Source organism: Cryptomeria japonica, chromosome 3 (genome assembly GCF_030272615.1).
Source record: "Cryptomeria japonica chromosome 3, Sugi_1.0, whole genome shotgun sequence".
NCBI classification, from domain to species: Eukaryota; Viridiplantae; Streptophyta; class Pinopsida; order Cupressales; family Cupressaceae; genus Cryptomeria; species Cryptomeria japonica.
This window is the reverse complement of record NC_081407.1, coordinates 282,688,776-282,712,198: the sequence shown is the minus strand read 5'-3', so window position 1 is coordinate 282,712,198 and position 23,423 is coordinate 282,688,776. Positions and strand designations below refer to the sequence as shown.

At 37.7% G+C, this 23,423-nt stretch overlaps 1 protein-coding gene across 2 annotated transcripts in view; it reads right to left on the bottom strand.

Annotated features, from left to right (window-relative positions):
• Positions 1-23,110, bottom strand: part of LOC131029610 (uncharacterized) — a 47,271-nt gene extending 24,161 nt beyond the window's left edge. For both annotated transcript variants that reach the window (XM_057960162.2, XM_057960163.1), the window contains exon 1: positions 22,458-23,110. In XM_057960162.2, the coding sequence (XP_057816145.1) occupies positions 22,458-22,994 (537 nt within the window). In that variant the 5' untranslated portion in view covers positions 22,995-23,110. The remainder of the gene's footprint in view (positions 1-22,457) is intronic.
• Positions 23,111-23,423: the final 313 nt, after the last annotated feature.

Sequence of the window (23,423 nt, the reverse complement as noted above, 5' to 3'; positions counted from 1 at the left end):
GTGAAGAAGGTGGTTGAAGATGCAAAAAGTGTCACCAAATTCATCTACAACCATACTTGGGTGCTTGCTTTGATGAGAAAACACACAAATGGCAAGGACCTTGTGCGACCTGGAGTGACACGATTTGCTAGCCACTTCATCACTTTGCAGAGCATTCTTAGTGCCATTCCTCATCTTAAGCAGATGTTTGTGTCAGATGCTTGGTTGGGGTCTGCATACTCCAAAAGACCTGAAGCAGAGAAGATTGTGAGCATTGTTTTTGATTAAGGGTTCAATAAAAGTGGAGAGGAGTTGACTGCGGTAAGTAACAAACACAAAAGTAAAGTTTATACAATCTTGTCTATTTGCTGATTTTATTTTTTAGGGGTTGATTTTGTACTAATTTAAAATTTGTTTTAATTTTTTTAGGTGACAGAACCTTTGGTGAGGGTTCTTCGTATGGTGGATGGAGAGGGCATGCCAATGGATTTCATTTATGAGGCCATGGACAGGGCCAAAGAGGCCATTTCACATTACTATCGTGGAAATGCAAGAAAATGTGAAATCTTTTGGCGCATCATTGATCGTAGGTGGACAAACCAACTCCACCAACCGATACATGCCTTCGCCTACTTTTTGAACCCGAAATTCTACTTCTCTGATTCATTTAGCGCTGATGAGGAGGTCATGGCAGGTGTTATTACATGCATTGATAAGATGACACCTGATCCTGAGTTGAGAGACAAGGTTCTTGATGAGTTGGAGGTGAGATTTGACATTTGCAATTGCTCTATCTTTATTTATGAATTCGGAAATGTTCATTATTGAATTTGAGTTTGACACTTTGACTATCTAGTATCTATTTCTGAATTTGGAAATGTTCATTGTTCAAGATCTACAAAAGTGCAGAGGGGAGACTCTTCTCATCACAACTAGCAATTGATAGGAGAGGAAAACAACAACCAGGTAAAAAATTTAGTAACTTAGTTCAATAGTGCAAGAAAAAACCTACAAACTTGATTGTTACATTTTTTTCTCAATTCTAATATTTCTAAATGTTTTTTGTAGATTTATGGTGGGAGAATTATGGTGTCGGCATGCCTAATATTCAAAAGATAGCTATCCGTGTTTTGTCTCAGCCATGCAGTGCTTCTGGGTGTGAACGAAATTGGAGTGTCTTTGAAAGCATTCACACAAAGAAGAGAAATAGATTGTCACAAAAGCGGCTCAATGATCTAGTATTTGTTCGGTACAACCTTCACCTTCGAGTTAGACAGGTGGAGGGTCTTTCACATGAGGCCATTGACTTGGATGAAATTGATCCATATGGTGATTGGACCATGAATGAACAAAATGATGGTGATGATGTCCTCCTTACCGAAGAAGAAATTGCAGAAATAGAGAGAGGAGCAGCAAAAGATGCAGAAGGAGCAAGATTGGATGAAGATGAGGACGAAGATGAGGATGATGATGAGGACTTTGACTTTGAAGAAGAATCATCTCACCATTTAGATACCACAACACCCACTGCTACTACTTCTAGCTCAAGGCCTGAAAAATTGAGCTATATTAGGAAAAATACAAAGAGGAAGATGTAGTCTTCTCTTTGGTTTGTTCATTTACATTGCTGTTTTTCACATTTGTAGTTGGACTTGGACATATCATTATATGTGTAATTTTGTGAACATTTATATACTTATGCTGCCATTATAGTATTATACATTTTAGAGTTGAAACTTGAAACTTGAATATGCTGCCATGAATGATGAAATTTCAAATATTGCGTGTTTGTACTTTGTAGATCATATGACATGTGTAATGTTTCAATTATGGCACTTATGTTCTCTAAATGCATTAATTTCTTTATGTTTTTTTTGTAAAACTACGGTTTTTTTTTTTTGCCGAGTCTTTCGCGAGTCTTTCACGAGTCCAAGTCCGAGTCCAAAATTTTGGTTTGCCGAGTCCGAGGCGAGTCCGAGATTTTCAACTATGGTTTCAGACCTCCAGGAGTTATATTGCAAAATCTAGTTTTTGGAGGTTTTTCAGTTTCCAGACTTAGTCAAATTTCAGGATCAGGACATTCCAGACTTAGCCAAAATTTCAGGATCAGGACTTTCAAACTTCATCACTTATCAACTTGACCTAACTCAAGCAGAACTTGCTATCCAGGTGATCCCCTTGGCGACACTCAAAATGCAAAGGCTAACTAACAAAACCCTAAAAGACCTAGAAAACAAACCCTAAAAAACAAAAAGCAGAGGTCCCCATTTGCAATGGGGCGATGTGTGAAAATGTCACAACAGGTGGGAAGCGATGAAACTCTTTGTGAAATTACCCAGAGTGGATGAAGTCCTGAAGGCTCTGCATGTGGTGGCAAGGATGGATGTTGGTAGGGAATTGAGGGATAGATTTGAAGAAGGAAGAGCCATACAGCTACTGGCAAGCTTGGAGGGTGACCCTGACTTCGGGTGCCTAGACTGCATTCCAAAAATGAAAGCTGAAGCGGCAAAAGGAAAAGCATCGACCTCCAAAGAGGGAAGGGAGGAGGCGACCCAAGGGGATAGTGAGTGAGTGGCCTATCGGCCAGTGTTTTTTAATTTGCTTCCAAATGATTTCATCTGTTAGTTTTAATTCCAAAACTTTTATTACTGCTGGAACATTTGGTTTGGATAACCAGCAAAGAACTGATTTTTTGTTTGCTGCTATAAGTTGTAGGGTAGGGTAATTTACAAGTTTGGATTGTGGGTAGTATGGGTTTCTCCTTTTCTGCATTTATGCATGGTGAATGACTACAAATTTTGTATTTTGAAATCTCCGAATCAATAGAATGAAAAAATATTTACCGATCAAAAAAATATATATATTTATAAATAATAACTTTATTAATACATTAGAATTTTATTTTTTATGTATTTAAGTTTATTTATATTTATTTAGTTTAATATTTTAGATTTAATTTATTATATTAAATTTTAATATTTTTAGATTCAATATAATATATTTAAACCTAAATATTTAAAAATTTTGATATAATTATATTTAAATGTTAATATTTTAATACTAGACTCGTATGACTCAAATTTAATCATGGTTTTTTTCTTGAATTTTATCATTTGACAGTTTTGTTCCAAATCTTATCTTCGCCAAATTCAAACACAAACATGAACCTTGTGACATAGTTTGAGGACCACTACTACTTTCTTTGTCTCTAAAGAAATGGTACCAAATGTCTATGCTTTGAGTAATCCTAAAACACTGGATTCTTAAAGAGCTTGATGACATCATGCTACACAATTGTCAACTCCAACATCTGTTCAGCAACTTCTACTATCAACAAGCTGTTAAAGATTGTTGCAGCAGTTGTGGTGTTGTCATTGATGTCAACTCTCAGTATTGTGTTGTCATTGATGTCTCATGTGCAGTCCATGTGTAGAAATGTTGCTAAGCTATGATGAAGTCCATGGTTGGATGTCAACACTCTCTTTGGTGTTGATGTCTATACTCAATGTGTTGTGGTGTGATGATGCTTATGATAATGATGAAGTGTTATGTTGAAAAACAATGATTGTGTTAAAGTTCGTAATTGGATGTCATGCCTTGTTTGTTGTCAGCAGAGATGATATCGTATTAAGATGAGGATTAGAAGCATTGAGGATATAATGCTGATGGTCTTGTGTATGTTACCGGTTGTTGTTCTATCTCTCTTGTTGCTCCTGAGTGAACAAATGGTGCTTCAAGGATGTTCTGATCTCTGCAGATTGGTGTGGTGTGAAAATGCAAGGTGTTTTGAAGACTATCTGAGAGAATGTTCTGCATTCCTCCGCCCTTAAAGATATGGTCTTGCGTTTTGGGATTTAGCTTGTATGTGTTGTGGACGTTGCATTCCTATCTTTTCAGGTCTCTAGTGTTACTGCAGATGTTTTTTGGGTATATGCAGTATGTTGGCAGTTTTGTTGCTTGTCATGGCTGGTCTGAAAAATGCTCCATATTTCTCCACTTTGTTGTTTATGCTCCTGCGGCTAGGTGGACGTGCGTATATTGTTTGTGCAATGTCTTGGTTCAAATTTCAAGCAATGATGTGTAATGCAAGTATGTTTGATAATGTTCCTCCTTTGTACCTCCCTGGGCGTGCATATCCCCATATCCGAAACAGATATGTATCCGATACAGCCCGGATACACGTCGGATACTGTACACATGTGTGCCCAAAAAAACTTGATTTTCTAACCATGCCGGATTCTATGTGATTTGATTTTTTTAAAATTTGGTGTAAATCTTCCTAAATTTAGTCTAAAAAAACTGCATTCATGCATTTTTTAAAAAAAAGGTATAAACAAAACCTACACCAAATGAGTAAGACAAATGAAATTTTTTTCCATTTCAACGATCCATTTTTTGGGTTACCTTTCAATGCAACTCTACTATTTTTGCATATTGTAAATTGTTACATCAACTTATAATTATTTGTGTAGCAATTATGTGTCTATATTGCTTTTGAAGTAACGAAAATCTCCTCTCATAACTTAAAAAATTGTGTACAGCCTAAGTTGGCCTAGTGGTGGAGAACTTGTGCTCTTGTAAGAGACGTTGCAAGTTCAAATCTCACAAGGGGGTAGGGTATGTACGCCTCGTTTGTAGCACAATTAGGTGCCTCCCGCAAAGAGTACGAGGTAGGCCCACATTGCTCTAACCCATCTGTAGACCCATATACAGATTGTTGGCATCGTGGACTATAAAAGCTCCTTTACTTTCCTTTCCTTTCCATATTGGGGGTCCTAAAAAATGGATGTATCTGTATCCGATACTATATCTATATCAGTATCCATCCAACTTTGGTTCTATCTCATGACTGTATTTTCTAGCCTTCTGGGTATAAAGAACTAGGCATCCATTTGGTTGCGCCAACTTGTTTTAGAAGTGTATGGGAATGTTGTTGAAGATTCATGGAACGTCTCTATGTGGTCCACATGATAGTGGTTGATCTTTTTGGTGCCGCATATTGTCTGGAGTTGGTTCTCAGGGTGATTTGTGGTTGTCCGTCCAACAAGACCTATTCTCTTGCTTGTGCTATGCATTTGGGGGTCTACGCTAGCATTGGAGGTTGTGATGAGTTGTCTTTGGGCCCTACTATGTCTCAATGTGAGTCGCATTGTGTAAATTCATTTGGATGTATTTTTGGGCAGATTGGTAAAATGCTACACATTGCCTTGTTTTTGACTTGGGAAGATGTGCGCAAATATGTTTGATGTTTGGAACTGCATGGAAAGATGTAATAAGTTGTTTTCGGTCCACTATCTCCTGGTTTGGACTGCTTTCACCGCAAATATGTTTTGAGGCCGACTTGTTGGGATCAATGCTTGTCTCCTATTCTAGCCGACCTAATTTTATGTTTTCTTTTCTTGCAGAGGATATATAGATATAGAGAGAGAGAGAGAAGATCAAATCTATTGCAAGTGTGCGGATTGTGAGATGTGCAGTGTGGTGCAATAAGCGTGTGGTGGAAGTTTTGGAGCTGAATTGCCTAATGGTTGCTTGAGGCAAAGAGTCAAGTGCAGACATTCTAAGGAGATTGCTAGAGGCTATGAGTTGAAGGCTTATTCATTGTAATTCAAACTTTTATGTATCCTACTCTGAGATAGTGGATATCTTTAGCAAGTCCTTGTATCTTGCTCTGAGGTAGTGAGCCTTTTCCTTCAGGGAGTAGTGTGCTTCCTTAGGCAGTGAGCCTTAAAACAAATTGTAATCTTGTCCTTATTAGTGAGGTTTTCCTCACCATGGTTTTTCCCTTGTTGGGTTTTCCACGTAAATTTAGTGTTCTCTTGTGCATTGGTGTTCATTGCTTTATTTTTGCTACTGATCTATTTAAAAAAATTTGAATTGTGCAAAAGGGTTTAAGTTTTGAAGATATTGATTCACCCCCCTCCTCCCCTCTCAATATTCGGGTGTGTTCAACACAAACAAAGCAAGTGTCCCTCGCAACTAGCAAAAGAAGTGACCATGTACTATGCCTTTGCTGAACTCAATGCCATTGCTGCCTACTTCCTGCCGAACCAAGATATCCTACCTAAACCCAAGCTGAAAAAAATCCTCAAGTGCTCTTCCAAGCACATCACCTAACCAATCTCAATCCACAAAGCCATGTAGCAATAACTCTTGGTCTCCAACATACCTTAAACCATAATGAATTCTGCCCTTCAAAAATCGAACATTTCTTTGCAACAATCCAGTGAATCTGCCTTAAACATGAATTGGCTCAGTGTATTCACTGCAAAACAAATATCAGGTTGGGTATTCACCCAATGCAAGAGGGAACCTATCAACTATCTGTACACCAAAGGATCCACCAAATCTAGTTCTAAATCTGTAGTCAACTTTCAATTCAAACAATGGAAGTAGCCAAGGGCTTATAATGCATCATTTGAAATCTCTTTAGAATCTCTACTATGTACATCCCTTAAAAGAGGGAGATCTCACCTATACCTTACCACACCTCAAGACCCAAAAAATTGTGCATAAGGTCAATGTATTTCGTATCAAACTTGAAGGCCAACTCCCTCTTGCACCATGCTATGGGCTTCTCACTACTACCTATATGGATTCAATCATCCACATTCAAGACTAAAATTAACAAATCAAATTTATCAAATGAATAGTAAAGGTTAGGATTTGTAACAATTTTGGTGAAGCCCAACTTCAATAAGCACTCATCAATTTGTGAGGACCAAGCATGTGGCACTTCCTTGAAGTTTTCAACCTCTATAGGGCCTTTTTCAACTTGCATACATGCATCTCTTGCCCATGCATCTCAAACCCCTTGGACTAACTGATATAAACTTCTTCGTCTATCTTGCCATTCAAAAAAGTTGTCTTTACATACATGTAATATAAAGACTAGACAAAATAAGATGCAAGCGAGATAATTACCCCAATAGAAGTGTATGTCACAACTAGAGAAAACATAAAATGATAGCCAACTCTCTCTCCCTAGGATAATCCTCATGCAACAAAACTAGCTGGGTACTTCTCTATATTGTCATCTACTCAATCACTAGCATCCCTTCTACTCACGACAATCTCCCAAACATCATTCTACATAATGGAGTCATACTCCTCTATCACAGCATCTCACCACACCTACTCTAAATTTGCCTCCTCAAAACAATAAGTCTCTACATCAAAGATAGAAGACATCAATGCAACATAACTCAAAAAACTTCTTTAGGTGGTGACTCGCCCAAAAAAAGGTATTTGTCGTTCCTACTTGTTCCTATGTCTCCTACAATGTCTCGATAAGCCATTTTGACTTCCTAGCTATACTAGAAGGTAATGAGGTATTCACTCATGTAATGGAAACTGGCTGAGCTACAATTATTACTATTGTATTCTAGGGACTAGCACCTAGGGCAGCAATTTGTTCACCCTCCTCAACCTCAATCGAAGGCTCACGAGAATTAGAGAATCAAGCATCCTCATCAAACTTCGCTTCTTGGGTCACTATTATCTTTCGTTTTGATGAAACATAACCTTGTAAGCCTTGGAGGACTCACTTTATCCCACAAACACACCTTCAAGATAGAGGATTCAAGCTTCATCCTTTTCTGGTGTGGTACATAATTGTAAACAGAAATCTTAACCACCAAAAAATGAAAAATGTGATGTTTCCCTTCTCTAAAAGCTTCCTCTACAGTCCTGTCTTTCAATCCCCTACGAGGGTAACCATGCAAGATGAAAACAACACAACTACATGCCTTTGCCCAAAGAAACATTGGAAAATCAAGGCAATGGATCATGGCATTTGATGACTCTCTAATGGATATGTTATTTCTCTTTGCAACCCCATTTTGCTGAGGGTTATACAGCACAATCAACTGCCTCTTAATCCCTACATCTCCACAAAAGGAAACAAAGTCCTTGGAGGTATACTTGTCTCCATTGTTAGACCTCAAGACCTTTATCTTTCTACCTTTCTAATCTTTTTATTTTCCACAAGAGTTTTGAACTCTTGAAACTTCCCAAAGACCTCATCTTTGGTCTTCCTGAAGTAAATCCAGATTTTCCTCAAAGAAATATCAATAAATGAAACATCCTAAATGTTACCTACCAATGAAGCTATTGACATAGGTCTGCACACATCTGAATGATTCAGATAAAGAATTCATCTCAATCTGTGCTTACTGCTAAGGAAAGCAGTCTTGGCATTCTTGACAATTTAAGTACTTGGGTGTCTTTACTGTATTATGATGTGCAGAATTTTAACATTTTGACATCGTTGCCTAACAATATCTATGATTTATTCATATTCTGGACTGAATAAAGGTTCATTTTACTGTCTGTTTGTGTCACAGATGCAAACTTGCAAAATGTATATCGCCTCCTATCCCAGAAGTGAAGGATCTGACATCACCGCTCTTCCTCTTAATCGATTGACCCAGAGCACCTGAGTATTATATTGAATCTCCTCCTCAAAGTCTAACCTGAAGTTTGAACTATCAACCAATCCCTTAGCTGGCTCGATTACTTCTCTCCCAAATTATTAAATCACCTTTTGAAATGCTTGGCCAGCGATTATTATTCTCAGATGATTTCCTCTTGCCCGACTTTAGAGATAGCCGATAAAATATCAAGGAAGCCCAACAGGAAATACAGCCACCCTCAATAGTGGGAAGTCAAACAAATATGCAAACTTAATATATAGGCCTTATATATGAAGCCCCTTTTTGAGTTGGCTCATCTAAATGGGCCAATATTAATCAAGCCTAGAATTCACAATAATCACAAGTGTTAAATACGGCAGATTAAATCTTGTTTCTCCTAATTAAAACAAGCTTCCCTTTATGCAATTATTATAGCCCTTGCTGCCAAAGAAATATACATATGATTATTACTATAATGCCCAGAATTAAATATACATATAAACCAGCAGCACGCGGCAATTATAATGCTCAGAATTAAATATTCTTATTTTATCTCAAATCTGCAAATACCTTTCTATCAATGCAAATTTGTCTTCAAATGAAGACTTCACAAATTTGACTCAGCTGCGAACTCCATCGCAAGTCACTCCCAGGAAGAGTTAGGTTTTCATCCAACCCCTCTATCAACTCCTGAAGGTTTTCATCTCCAGATATAAGTCATTTATCCAATCCAAAAGCATGTCCAATACATCACCAAGAACCCCTTATAAAGATCTCTAGGAAGGTTCTAGAAGATAAGCCAACTTGCTAGAGAAATATATTTAATAAAGTGACATTATAATTATATTTTATAACTTTATTATTATTTAATTAAATTAATTAATATTAAGTCATCATTTGAATATTTTATTTATTTTTTTGACAACTTAATAAAAATCAATTTAATTAATTGTCACTTAAAAATTGGGGACATTACAATCCTCCCAGCCCAAACATTGCTTGTCCTCAAGCAATTCTCTACTGCACCACCAAGGTCCCAAACTAGCCATATGAAAAACACTATATCGTTCTGCTAATCCACTCTGATGCAACCTGCAGTACTGAACCATGCAACTCCGTTATTCTGAAACCTTCCCACTATCAAGCTGATTAATGGATTCCAAATCATCACGCTGTTCCATTCATCAAAAATGAGGAGATAGAAGTATCTCAAGAAGCTATCAACAACAAATAACTCTCCAACTCCACGTGATCTCCCATGGATGTGCAAAATACCCATCATAGGTGCACAAAAAAACATATCAGCCCATCCTAGGCTGCTGATGCAAACTCAAACAACACCCATAAATCTGAAAATCAGACACATGATGATGTAAGAAGTGCATCTAATGACCAATGATGATAGTGCCTCATCGTTATGCCAAATTCCAATGATAAAGAGATGATCCATGTCTCTCCAAAACATCCAAATAGATGCTGCCTCGAAGTGCTTCCAATAAAATCCCTTGGTTCATAGACCAGCTGTGTCTCCACTTCTCCAAGTGCATACCAACCAAGAGCAAGTATCCCCATGACACATGTCACAAGTCTTGGAATTAGAGCAGTCTTAGACTTCATCAAAGAATCACCAATGCCCCCATCCATGTACACTTCTTCATAGGCTGGTCCCAAAATGGTGAGTTCTACCATGTGAGTTTCTAAAAGAGAACTCTTCATCAAACTCTCCATGAATAACCACGAGCCCAACCAAATTACTTATGCCTTCCTCTACATGTGTAGATATAACACTAGTGGCTGATCCATCAAGTGTGTACTCAACTATCCCATCTTCCTCTATGATTTGAGCCTTCAATGGAAAAAGAGGAAACTCACGAACCTCGGGATGCAAAGTAGTTATCCCAATAAAAAATTCTGAATCATATCTCTTCTCTAGTTCACACCAATCTGAAAGTTCTTCTTGTAAGAGCTGTCTTGCTTGGGCAGTCAACCACTTGGCCTTCCTATCTCTTTGTAGCCATCCATCACATGTACCTTGTGACTTCTTTACATCTCCCCAGGTCTGATGTACAAAATCAGAAGCTTTGTGGCTTGAACCTTCATTACATTCCTCACACAAAATTTGAGTGCCTATATTGGGAGACTCTATGGGCAGACTCCTCAATACCATCATCCTTATGTGAAGTGGCTGCTATCTCATGATTATGCAAAGGTGAGGGACTGTTGTTGCCAAGCAAAAAATCAGAAAGGCAGTCATACCTTTCCATAGTGTCCTCAAGAGCCTCAAACAGTCCTTCCTTCTTTGTTGAAGGTTCTTCATCAAGTGCTGCTCCAAGAAATGTCTCTAACTAAAGATCACATGCTTCAAGCTTGATTCGAGCCTCCATCCTCTTGGCTATCATGTCCATAGGTGTGCTAACTGTCCCAACTGAAGTGCTGGTGTCAACAATTGGAAAATCAGAATTTTCTGAATTTAGGGCAGCATCATGTTCAATCAAAAAATCACCCTCTTCATGATGAGATGTCAAAACACAAGGAGATCTCTTCCATTCTGAATCAAGGATAATTTCTTCTCCAATTGTACCACTACCATCCCTTGATGGCCCACAAGGAGTATAAACAATCTTTTCTCCTTTGATCATAGTTTGAGCCCTCAATGCAACTTCTTCACTGGGAGGCTGCTCCTCAACAAAGGCTGGTCCAAAAGAAGCATGCAACTGAAAACTACATGTATCTCCTTCATGGTTGCAAACTAAATCCTCTTATTTATGAAGATCCTCCATTACTTTCTTAATTTCTACCACTCTTGGATAATTTCTCTCTTCCTTACGTGAGGCTGCAAAAGATGATTGAATGTCTAATTTGGATGATGAAGAATGTGTCAAGCTCAACTCCCAACGAAACTCATCAATTTGATTTTCAGATTCTTGAAGAGCCATTTGAGTACTCGTCAAGGAATCCATAGTAACCATAAGTTCATCGGTAAGCTTACCAACTTCATCTTCTTTTCTTCTTACTGCATCAAAATATATCTCATTAAGCTGGAAGAGATGATCTCTATCTGAAAGTAGGTGTAGGTAGTTTGATTTCATCACAACCAAAGCATCTCTAAGTACCTGTAAGTCTGCAAGAGATAGTTCTCCTTCAAGGCCTTTATGTCTGCTGTTGTGACCATTTCACAACACCACCCCATCAAAATGGGGACCCCCTCTTTGATTCGAACTCTAGGGTCATATAGCATTTCATCTCTTGCAAATTTGAGTGACTAGGGTTAATGTGGTCATCAATCCGATTGATCAAAGCTTGTGGTCGCGAAAGATCAAATGGAAGAGGTTAAGTAAGGTCAACAAACAAGATAAGCAAGGAAGTTTGAAAGGTGAATCCTTCGGATGAAATTTTACTATGTATGAAGAGATTTCCTTTGCCATCCAAGAAGGTCGATTGCACTTTATTGAGAGGCAGGTCACATGAGCAAAATTTGGCCAAGTATACGAAAAATTTTCCTTTGCTCCTTCATAGGAACGAACCTACTTCAATTGCCCCTTGGAAGGAGCGATGTGACTTCCTTTGCTCCCTTGAAGGAGCGAACTTCCTTCCCTTGCCATCTAGGAGGTCCAAGATACCCTTGATCATCATGAATTGCAATATGGAGCCTTTGTTAAGCAATGAATTTGGTTTTTCAACCAATAACTTGGCCTAATAAACATTTTTCTTATCATTCTAATAGAAATTTGATGTGTATGCAAGAGTCCGTTTGAAGGTGATTTGGGAACTTGAGCAAATGGAGGAACAAATCTTCAGCATTTCTTATGCTTAACCTTGAATGCAACCTCCCCTTTGCTCATTGAAATGGCAATTTGAAATTATTTCCATTGCTCCTTCATAGGAGCGAAGTCATTTCCATTGCTCCCTCATGAGAGTGACATCTCTTCCTTTGCCTTCTAAGAGATGCAAGGCGTTCTTTGAAGATGAATTAACCAACTTAGACACATGAAGAACATAAAACCTCAAGCATTTATTGTGCTTTGCCTTGTACAAAACCTTACCGCTGCTCATTGACAAAGACATGAATTAAAGAGAAGGGATCTAATTGATGAAAAAGTTGAAGGAATGCTGCTGGAGATGGCGATTTCAACTCACTTCCTTTGCTCCCTAGAAGGAGCGATGTCATTTCCTTTGCTCCTTCCATGGAGCGAACTTGCTTCCTTTGTCCTCCAAGAGGAGCGGCTGCACTTCCATTGCTCCCTAATAGGAGTGGACACAATTCCTTTGCCAATGGAGAGGAGCGAACTTCATACCAATGACCACGCCCAGCAGTAATTGAAGGAATATGTTGGCACCAAAACTTAAATTTAAAAAGAAAATGTTTAGAGGACAATCGAGTCGGCCACCTAAGGAAATAACATCAATTTTATTTAAAACTTTGATAAGTCAGCCTATGACTAAAAGACACACCTATTCCTTCATAGGCCTATAAATATCAAGTTGAAATTAGTCATTTGATCACAAATACAAAGCGAATTTCATCATAAAGAGCAGTGAATTTGAAAAGAAGAACAGCGAATTTGATCAGGTGTAAGGCGAATTTATTCATCCACCTTCAGCATCAGCAAGCTTCCTAAGCATTATCAGTCAAATCTTTTATTTAGGAGCATCAATTCAGGGTTAAAATTGTCCAAATCAGAGGTAAGTATGACATGCAGATTGGTAAAAAGTTGTATGCAGGTCTGATTTATGTTAAGTTTTGATCATTTTTATCAAAATTAGACCCTCTTTATGTCATAAATTTAGAAAGAAATTGCAGATAGCATACTGAAAATAAAGAATTAACGATATTTAAACATTCATTTTCAGATTTGAGTCATGTTATAGCCATTTAATGTCATTTCTAAGGTCTCATAAGCATTGAATCAATAGCTTAAGTGCTCTTCACACATAACCCTGACTTAGACAACTCTCTTAGGTGAAGAATGGCAGCGCCAAAGACTAGTGGAGCCGGCACATGGCAGGCCCTCATCAAGGAAGATCAAAAGGGTGAAGTGCTGGAGAAGAAGATCACTTCCTATTGGAGCAACCTGGGAGATACCAACCTTGGAAAGTTTGACGTCAAGAAATTTTGAAGCTCATTATACATAAGCAAGCCTACAGCGACAGCCAAGAAGATGGTTGAAAGTGGAATCATCAAAGCGGCTGGATTTCCTCCCACCGTTCAATGTCATGAATTGATGGTTGAATGCGCCAAGCACTATGATTCTCATACAAGGACTATAGTGGTGCCCGATGGAAGAGTGCTTGCCTACCTTTTAGAAGCAGCTATCAGTGAAGCCTTCCACCTACCTGAGCCAAAAGACATGATCTACAGAAGCACGGAAGGAGCTTAGGCATTCAATGAAGATGATCTGGAAACATGTTTGGGAATCATCAACAAGTATTGGCTATTGAAGAGTAGACTTGACAAGAGCAAGATGCCCGGAAGGTTACATAGAGTTGATTTCAAGGATGAATTTAGAGACTTGATCACCTTGCTCAATCGAATCATAGGTGCTCCTCAAGCGTTCTATTTTGAGAATTGGATGTTCTTCTTCATAGAAATGACCACACATGGGAAAGTAAAAATCAATTGGGCAAGAATTATCAGCAATAGCCTAGATGTACAATTGAGGAGGCTCATCTGCACTAAGACATTCTATATGAGCTCCTATATCATATATTCTCTTTCCAGAAACTATGAGTATGTTGGATTGGTGTATAGAGGTGTAGTCAGAAGAGGACCTGGAGAAATAAGAGCTTGCGAATCATACACGCAGTTACACCAACCGACTAAGCATCATTATAGAAGAGTTAATGATGCCTTCACCATGCATATCACAAGAACCCTCCAAGGCGGAATTCATCAAAGGTTATCTTTGGAAGCACAAAAATTGGTCAAGTAATATGGCGCCTGGTTCATTCAGTTACCAAAGTTTACATACATAAGGATTCAAGGATGCCCTTCCCCTCCTTACATGTTGCCACACTATCCGATAGATAGGGTAGTATTACTGGCGGCATATGTCAAGGCACAAACACGGGTTCGGCATTGCTTTCCCCATTTCACTTGGAGATTCTATAGAAGTCTGCCCTCTCTACAAGCAGCCGACAATGTCGAAGAAGAATTATCTCTGTACTCACTCACGCCATTTGTTCCTAGAGATAACTCCGATTCTTATGATGACATAAGGAGAGCAGCTGGGAAGAAACATAAACACATATGGCAACTAGAGGACTTTTGGATGAATGCACAAGATGATTTTGAAGTAAGAAAAAAGATGCACTCCAGGCTACCCATTGATTTCATTCGGAGATGTAAAGTCTTCAGTGTTGCTGATCAAGCGCAAGATAGTGGCAAATGTCTACAACCAACCTACAAAAAGGAGAAAGATAAGGAAGTAAAGATCAATTGGGTCGAGTGGGAAGTCACAGATCTGAAAGCAAGTCTTGGCCTATACACGCAAGTGGGTAGATGTCCAGAATCAAAAGTTGAAAGAACAAAATGTGCAATTAACATTCGACTTAGAAAGAAGAGTAGAACTGTTAGGAGATAATGAAGATTCAAGTGCAAGTGGAAGCGCCACCTGATCAGCTCATTCTAAAGGTTCCGGGAGAAAAGAAGATCATGAAGAAAGAGAAATCAAGAAAAAGACATAAGTCAAATTCCGGTCATCCTTCTACTAGTACCTCTTCCAGACATGAAGAAGACAGGAATCCAAATGAAGGCCACGAGAATCAAAGACTTGATAAGGATTTGAGTCATGAGGTGAATGAATCCATGAAATCAACAGTCCAAAATGACATAAGTGAAAGGCGAGACAAAGGAAAGATATCACAAGATCAAGATGATCCCGTTCTGCACATTCAAGTAAGTGATGAAGATGAAGAAGAAGATAATGATGAGGCAACTTCCCCTCCTAGAGATGAGCAATTGCCCAAAGAAACACAAATAGGAGAAGGAAGATCATCTATCCCTGCATGGCTTAAAGAAAGGCTTGCCAAAGAAATAATAGCAGTGGATGAGGAACCATTGGGTGACTTGGATAGCCTCCTAAACCGAACTCAAGAAATCACTGAAAGGAAGAAGGCAACAAAGATGTCTAAACTGATAAGGGATGATACAAGTTCTTGAATGATACAAATCACCACTCCAATGGTTGATAAATTTGAAGATGATATCATAGCAAAAGAGTACGATGTGGAAACCATTGATTTGGGTCCGCCTACCACTGAGCAAGCATTGCGTGATATGAACGACTCGGTGAAAACAATTCACGACATGCTTAGGATGGAAGTAGAAAAGAATTAGAAACTGGAGAGAGAAATAAGTGCATGGAGAAATTACTTCTAACAGTTCAATGAACCATTAAGGCAACATGATCCATCGGTTACACCACCACCAGTGCTTCCTTCAGAATCAATGGATCCTATGGAGAAAATAAGGAATTCAGCACAACTAATGGATGCTTGGTTAGATAAATCCTTCAAGATAGCTAATAGATTAATAAGAGACATGATGAAGACACTTGATACAGCTATAAAGGTTCTTGGGAAAACTCAAGCTCTCGTGGCTGCATTCAACACTTTTGTCTACACTAGAGACATCACTATTCCTGTCTTGCAAGTATTGAGGGAGACGCCTAAGCAGATCTTGGTGAAGGAAGGGATATTGAAAGATGGACAATCACCTAGCTTTTTGCAATGGGGGAGCTTGCTTCGCATAAGAAAGATTATCTTTGAAGACATCAATAATGGGTGCAATCAAGTTGATGAAGCAATCCACCCGATTCAAGATAAGATTGTAGAAGTGATGCAAATCATTCTTGAAAAGGAGATAGAGGCCAGAATGAATATAGATATCAGCAAATTGGAAGAAAGATTAAAGGTCATTTTCCATATAACCGATGGGTTGATCACAAAAAAGCAACTAGATGATATGCATGCACTCATGGTATTAATCAGTAAGACAAGGGATTTCGAACCTGGATGGGATACAACTTTCGCTTCCGCCTTTGGAGAAGTTATCTATCTGGAGGAGCAATTGAAGAATATAACAGCAGCCCCAATAACTAAAATCAAATGCATGACAACCAGGTTCATTGAATTTCCCAGACGAGAGAAGGAAAAAGAGAACAAAATTCTAGATGACAACCTACTGTGATCTTATGTGGCGATTCATTCTCTTATAGAAGGATTCTTCCTCATTATTTGTGCCATGTTCTCATTGGCTGATTTTTTTTATAATGTTTATCTAGATAGGTTTTGATTGTATCAAACCCTAATTAGGGTTTAGGTGGCGAGTGTTGTTTGTAACTAGGTGAAGATGGGTTCGGATTGCCTTAAGGCAACATCCGAACCCACTTAGGACTGGGCCCTGTCCTAAAGGGTAACGTGCCCCAAGGTTAAGCCCAGCCCTATCCTAAAACCCCATGCCACAATAACAAACATTGGCGCCAAAATGAAAGAGGCCGACTTGCAAAATAAAAGTTAAAGATGCATATAAATAAAAGACACTTTGCAAATCAACTTCACTCATCTTCATTTCAGCGAATTAGCTCTGCCTGAAAAGTGTGAATTTACTCTTGGAGAGTGCGAAGTTAACCAAACTTATGCGAATTAGTTCTAGAGGACAAAGACAATTTTGATGCAGAGATTAGAAGTGCAGATGTCATTCAAGAAGTATTCAGATTTGTAAAGCAAGCTAAGTATTGTATTTGTGCAATAAGAGTGAATACATAATCTGACCTGTGGGTCTTTAATGCTGGGTTTTTCCTCCTTGGAGGTTTTCCCAAGGTATTTGTGTTTGTCTCTTGGTTCCTTGTTCCATTCTTGAATTCACTTGATTATAGTTTACAAATCTGTTTAATAAACTAGGGCATAATCAAATGTTACAAATCTGATTAATAAACTAGGGCATGATTAAATGTTACAAATCTGATTACTGATCTAGGGCACGAATTTAACAGCGAGATTTTGGCCCTTGATCTTCATTCAATCTTGGCCATTCGTCACATTTGAGAGTGCTATATAAGCCCCACTCATTTTCATTTGTAAAGAGATAAGAGGAAGACTTGAAGAATTGTTACTATTTTTGCTATTGGATTAATAAAGACATTGAATTGTGGTGTTTTCTATTCAATCCTTGAAGCATTTGCATGATTGCTCATTTTCTCCAATCAAGTTTCAAAATTAGTTTTTGTATTTAAGTTGAATGATAGAATGTTGTGTATGATTTATGGTGAACTCCTAATCCATACCACCAGCAATCTGTAGATTGCAAATCTGCCTTGCATGGTCAACTGGAAACCTTGAAAGTGCTTTAGTTCAATTGTTATTCAATCATTGATATGCATTTAATTAATGGTATCTATGTTGGGTAATGATTTGAAAATCATCTAATTCCGTTAGAAGATTGCATTAGCCTTTGCATAGATGTTCCTGCATGTTGAAGCAAAGACTAGTCAAGTTTCACTAGAAGTCATCCTTCATCCTTGTATTCCTAGGCGTAGTGTAGCATTTTTCAACACTCATCTTTTGCACTTTTTTATCAAGCCAGTAGAAGTAGTAGTAAGTAGAAGAGCTTTACTGCACATCATTTGAAAGCAATCCTTGAAGTCTAGACATTTGTCTATCCCTTAAGAAGTATGTAAGGCCCCTTGGAGTAACAGCAATCACAATAACCGACTGTGCTTATCCACAAGTCGTGACCCGACATTAGGAACCTTGGAGTCTTCCAATTGATCACATAGTTATGCATTTGGGAAGATTTTGCTCAAGAGAGGATAAGATACTTTTGGGTATTTTATTTTGTGTTTGATTGTGCCTAAAAAACACATCAACATCCCCCTTGAGCTTTCCATAAAATAATCTGCCATTATCTTATGAGTATCAGCAAAGTGAGTTAGAGATGAAATAATAATGTCTTCATTTAACATCTTCAAACAAATGTTCTTATTTGCCTTCATAATCATACCATTCCAACACAGCTCCCTTCACAACATCTCTTCCAAAAAACTATTGTTTTGAAGTTAGGCTATCATCATGCTCAATCAAATGATCATCAACATAAATGTGAGTAGAATCATTTACCACGTGCTCTTCTTCAACTGCTGATATGGAATCAAACTGTGAGCAATCTGATTTTCTATCTTTTACCTCATATTTATCAATCCACTCTTGAGTGTCCTCCATGCAAGGACTGCTGGTCAAATTCAGAAAATCAGAATCATGTTCCTGCCTCTTCAAAGTTTCTTCGTTGTTCTTTATTGCATCTTCTTCCACGGTAAGTTGCTTCGTCATAAGTGCTGGTCTATGAGGTGTGTCCAACTGAAAGTCGCATGTTCTTCTAGCTGCCTTAGTTGTCAATAAACTAATCCATACCTGCACCTCCTTATCTATGATGTCTTTTGCCTCCAACCAACTCCATGGTGAAGTATCCATGACAAACCAAACATTATCCAACTGAAGGACCTTCTTGTTAGGCAATCTCCTAGTCTCCACAATCAGCTCTCTAAGACAACATACCTTATATGATCTTGACACGAATTTCTCCAATGTAATCAAGGGTATGAAGCAAGGAAAATCAATCTCACTACATGACCAGATTTCTGTAGTGCTTTCATATGTATGAACATCATCACTATTCAAATCACAATTTGATTCTTTACCAATAAGATGTCGAGTCAGTTCACACAAGGGAACATTAGTAGGATTCATACCTCTACATAGTTGATCAGTCAATGTTGGTTTGGCCAATTCCAAGAAAGCATTTTCTTCAACCTTGTAGTCGCCATGAAGACTTATGTATTCTCCACTTGTAGGTGCAATAATGGATTCTTGCTTGATCAAACCCTCATATGGCTAATTGTTGTCTTTCCCACAATCATTTGTAACCTGCAAATCATAAGCAATTGACTCCTCTTTCTTTTCTGTCCTTTCTTCAATGGTAACTTCTGAGTTTTCTTTTGGCTTCAGCTCTTTACTTTTCTCATCCATTTCAGTTTCTCCACAAGCATCAACTCCTCTTGACTAGGCACAATTTAATCTTCTTTTAACTCTGATTGAGTTCCTGATTCAAAATCCAATTCCTCTTTCCTTTTTCTAACGTAATACCGATCAAACGATTCGGTAGCCTTGACCTCCTCAGGTTCACTTAAGCATTCATTGAAATTTCTGATAACCTCCTCTTTCAAACTTATAGTAAGCCTTGCCAAACTTCGATATTCCTGAAATGTTAGTAGATCCTTCATCCTTTGATATCTATTATACCATTTGGCAATTCAATTTCATTATCCCTTTCTTCCATCTCTGTAATCGTCCTTAGCATCCCACAGGCTGGCAAAATTTTGGCTCTGATACCACTAAAGGCAAACACTATGCCAAAAGCCCAGACTAGTGGTGAATGGTGCCCACTAGCATTAAAAGTGGGATTTTCGTCCCACTCAGCAGGCCAGCCTCCTCATGGACACGTGGTTGCTCGATTGTGGGTGGGTCCCAGCCCTGGGTAGAAGCCCAACGAGAATCCATACCACCGCAGCATTTAGACTGCGACATCACATCTTCTCAAGTTTGACACCCCTGGCACTTGGAAAACTATCTAGTCTTAGGGATTGGGGTTCACGGCTTAGATAACCAGCACTTCCTTTGTAAAGAACATTCAATTTAAGATCAATTAAGGTTAAAAGGAAAGTGGACCATTCCATGCTTCTGAAACAAAAAAAACATGTGGTTCTAATTTCACTTTTGGGTTCTTCCTACGATGGGCATGCTTAATATCATTATATACCCAGACGGTATAACAGGAAATCTATTTCATTCTCTACTTCAGAAAATCAATCAAAGCAATTTTTTGACCAAAAAAACACAGTTTATATTGCAAAAACAAAAATGTTTTTAAACAGATTTTCAGTCCAAAATCTATTTTTGGTTTAGGATTATGGTTTTTTCTTATTTTTGCAGGCATTTTTCCTGTTTTTTTCCCTAATCCTAACCCAGCTTTTTTCCAGTTGGTTAGAAAAATATTTATCTTTTGGTTTGACAATTTATTCCGGAGAAAGATTGTCGGACTATACACTCAAAATAAACATGTGAGCAGTCCTAGTTAGGTGTCAACCATCTTGAGTTAAATGTCAATCAATAATAGTTAGCTGACAATAGTTCCAGTTTGTTGTCAATTAAATTTGCTATTTTGTAGGAAGACCGTTAAATCTTCTACACTTATATATTTGTATTCTATTAATGAATAATATACTGAGTACTTCTGCTGTTTTGTTCTCTGTCTTTCCTGCTGTTTATTTTTTCTAATTCGGTATCAGAGCTAATGAGAGTCGTATCTGTTTGCAGGAGAGCTTTAGCTTTAATCTGATTAATTTCAATTTTTTTTTTTTTATCCCCATTTTTATGGGTGTTCTCCAGTTTGCCTTTTTACCTATCCCTACAACTTTTTTGTTGTCTTCCAACGTGTAGCAATTCATTTGTCTATATCCAGATTGAATGTTTTATTTAGTGCCAGATCCAGACCCAATTTGGCAGCAGTGTTGAAAAAAAAAATGAGGCTTCGACTGGAAAGTATGAGTAGGTTGACTGAGCTGGAATCGGTGATCAATCCCATGCGGAACCATAAGAAGGTATTATTGGAATTAGCAGCCATGTCAATAAAGCAATCAGGCTTGCGGTGATCATGCTAAAGCTTTTTTTAGACATCATTAATGATGAATAATTTATTTTATTTAGAAGATACAAATAGTTTGAAGACAAGAAAGGAAAGATGCGGTAAAGAATAGTTAGATGTTTAATAGTCTGAGGTGCTAATGGATCGGAGAAACTATATTTCATTGGGGTTATGAGACATTCATGTTAGAATTGGTGTCCAATAGTTCAAGTGATATATAGTTAGATATTTAATAGTCTGAGGTGCTAATGGATCGGAGAAACTATATTTCATTGGGGTTATGAGACATTCATGTTAGGATTGGTGTCCAATAGTTCAAGTGATATCCGAAATCTGGAAGTTCAGCATCATACCTTTACGAGGGTGATGAGACACTTCATATGCAAATGGTGTCCAATGATGTTGGGAACTTGGATGATAGCTACATGACCATACCTGCAGTTGGGGAGCAGTCTAAAGAATTCTCGCTGATCTGAGAATTGTTTTCAAAGAAAAGTTTATGCATAATGTATTTCCTATTATTTTGTTTTGTAAGTCAATTTATTATTGTAGCGTTAAGAGGGGGTGTTGGAATATATGCTCAAAATAAACATGTGAGCAGTCCTAGTTAGGTGTGAACCATCTTGAGTGAAGTGTCAATCAATAATAGTTAGCTGGCAATAGTTCCAGTTTGCTGTCAGTTAGATTTGCTATTTTGTAGGAAGACTATTAAGTCTTCTACACTTATATATTTATATTCTATTAATGAATAATATACTGAGTTCTTTTGCTGTTTTGTTCTGTGCATTTCCTGCTTTTTAATTTTTCTAATTAAGATTTCTGCTATGGTTCACAAGTTATCTTTGTAAAGAGCTCCAAAATATAATCCATATCCTTTACCAATCGAGATGGATGATACGTTACAAAGAGTTGCCCAACACTACATTTTGAAGCAACCTCATTTCGAAGTGTATTACAAAGAAATCATTTATGTTGTGCCAAGAAAGTTCTAAATGCTTGGTCTATTTTATTTTAAAGAAAATAACTTCCATAGATTAATGCAGAATTATCTATATGCATTCACCGATAGGTTACAGATAATGTGGCCACACATTACAATTGTACACAACTTCGACATCCAGTGTAGTGCTCACGAATTCTTTTAAATTGCAAGTATTTGTTATTGATAAGAACCAGTCACCAAAGTCCAATTTAACACATCTACTATTTTCACCAATTCCTTGAGTCTTTGAGATTATAGTTCAAATACTAAAGCTAAGGTTTCCCAACTTATTGTTCAGTGCATTTCCTATGCAATTTAAGCATTTATATTGAAAGCTTTAAAAAGAAACAAGTATGTTTTCGAAGCAAATGTCGCAAGCTCAAACCTCAATACGCAGCGTACTGCTCAAAAAATACGCCAAACCAACAATTGCAGAAAACATTGCACATTCCACCAGCCTCAGCGTGTTTTGTAATGCCTGTTCTTTGTTAACAAAATCCTCCTCCTCTTCCTCCTTCTCCTCCTCCTCATCCTCCTCCTCTTTGTCTAAAGCCTTGTCTACGTAAGCTCCTGACTCTGCCACGCGACAACACGGCATCCTTCTGAAGCGAATAATTGGCTTACAAAATCCATTTAAATTGCAGATAATACGATTTGAGGTTGTTTCCCCAAACAATTGACTGGAAATTAATGGAATTTCTTTTTCCAAAGGCATTTGTAATTCATTTTTTGTGTTTAAATGCACACTTCTCGGACTTAAAAATTCTTTTCCAGGGTGTGAATGCTTATTTCTAGGGCTTGAACGCTGATTTGTAGGGTTCGAATGCTCATTTCTAGGGTTTAATTGGCATAACTTGAAGAATGATTTGTTTGAGGATATAGCAGCCATTGAAGCATTGGAGATTTTTATGCTCTGCAGCATCCCGTATTCGCTGTAGTTATAAAGTTTGCGAGAATTTTTAAGCTTTTCTTTTGTTTCGAGGTCCAGGAAATTTTGTTTTTGTACGAGGATATCGTAGAAAATGGATTTTTTTAGTCCTTTAATTTGAAATCTATACGATCCAAGTCTTGTTTTATTTTCTAGATATTTAGAATAAAAAAGGAAAAAAAAATTCTAGATTTTCTTTTGCTTTAAGATTAGGAGTATTTTTATTATCTTATTGAATTGTTCATTCCATCTTATATTTATGGCTTTGAATTTTCACACATTATAATTGATTGTTAGATTTATCTATTGTAAGTTGTTTGGTAAAATTGTTATGATAAGAGGGGTGAAATAACATAAATGTGTTAACACGTATGTTGACACGTATGTTGAGTGTAAGACTCAGGTGTCTGTAGAACCCAAGTT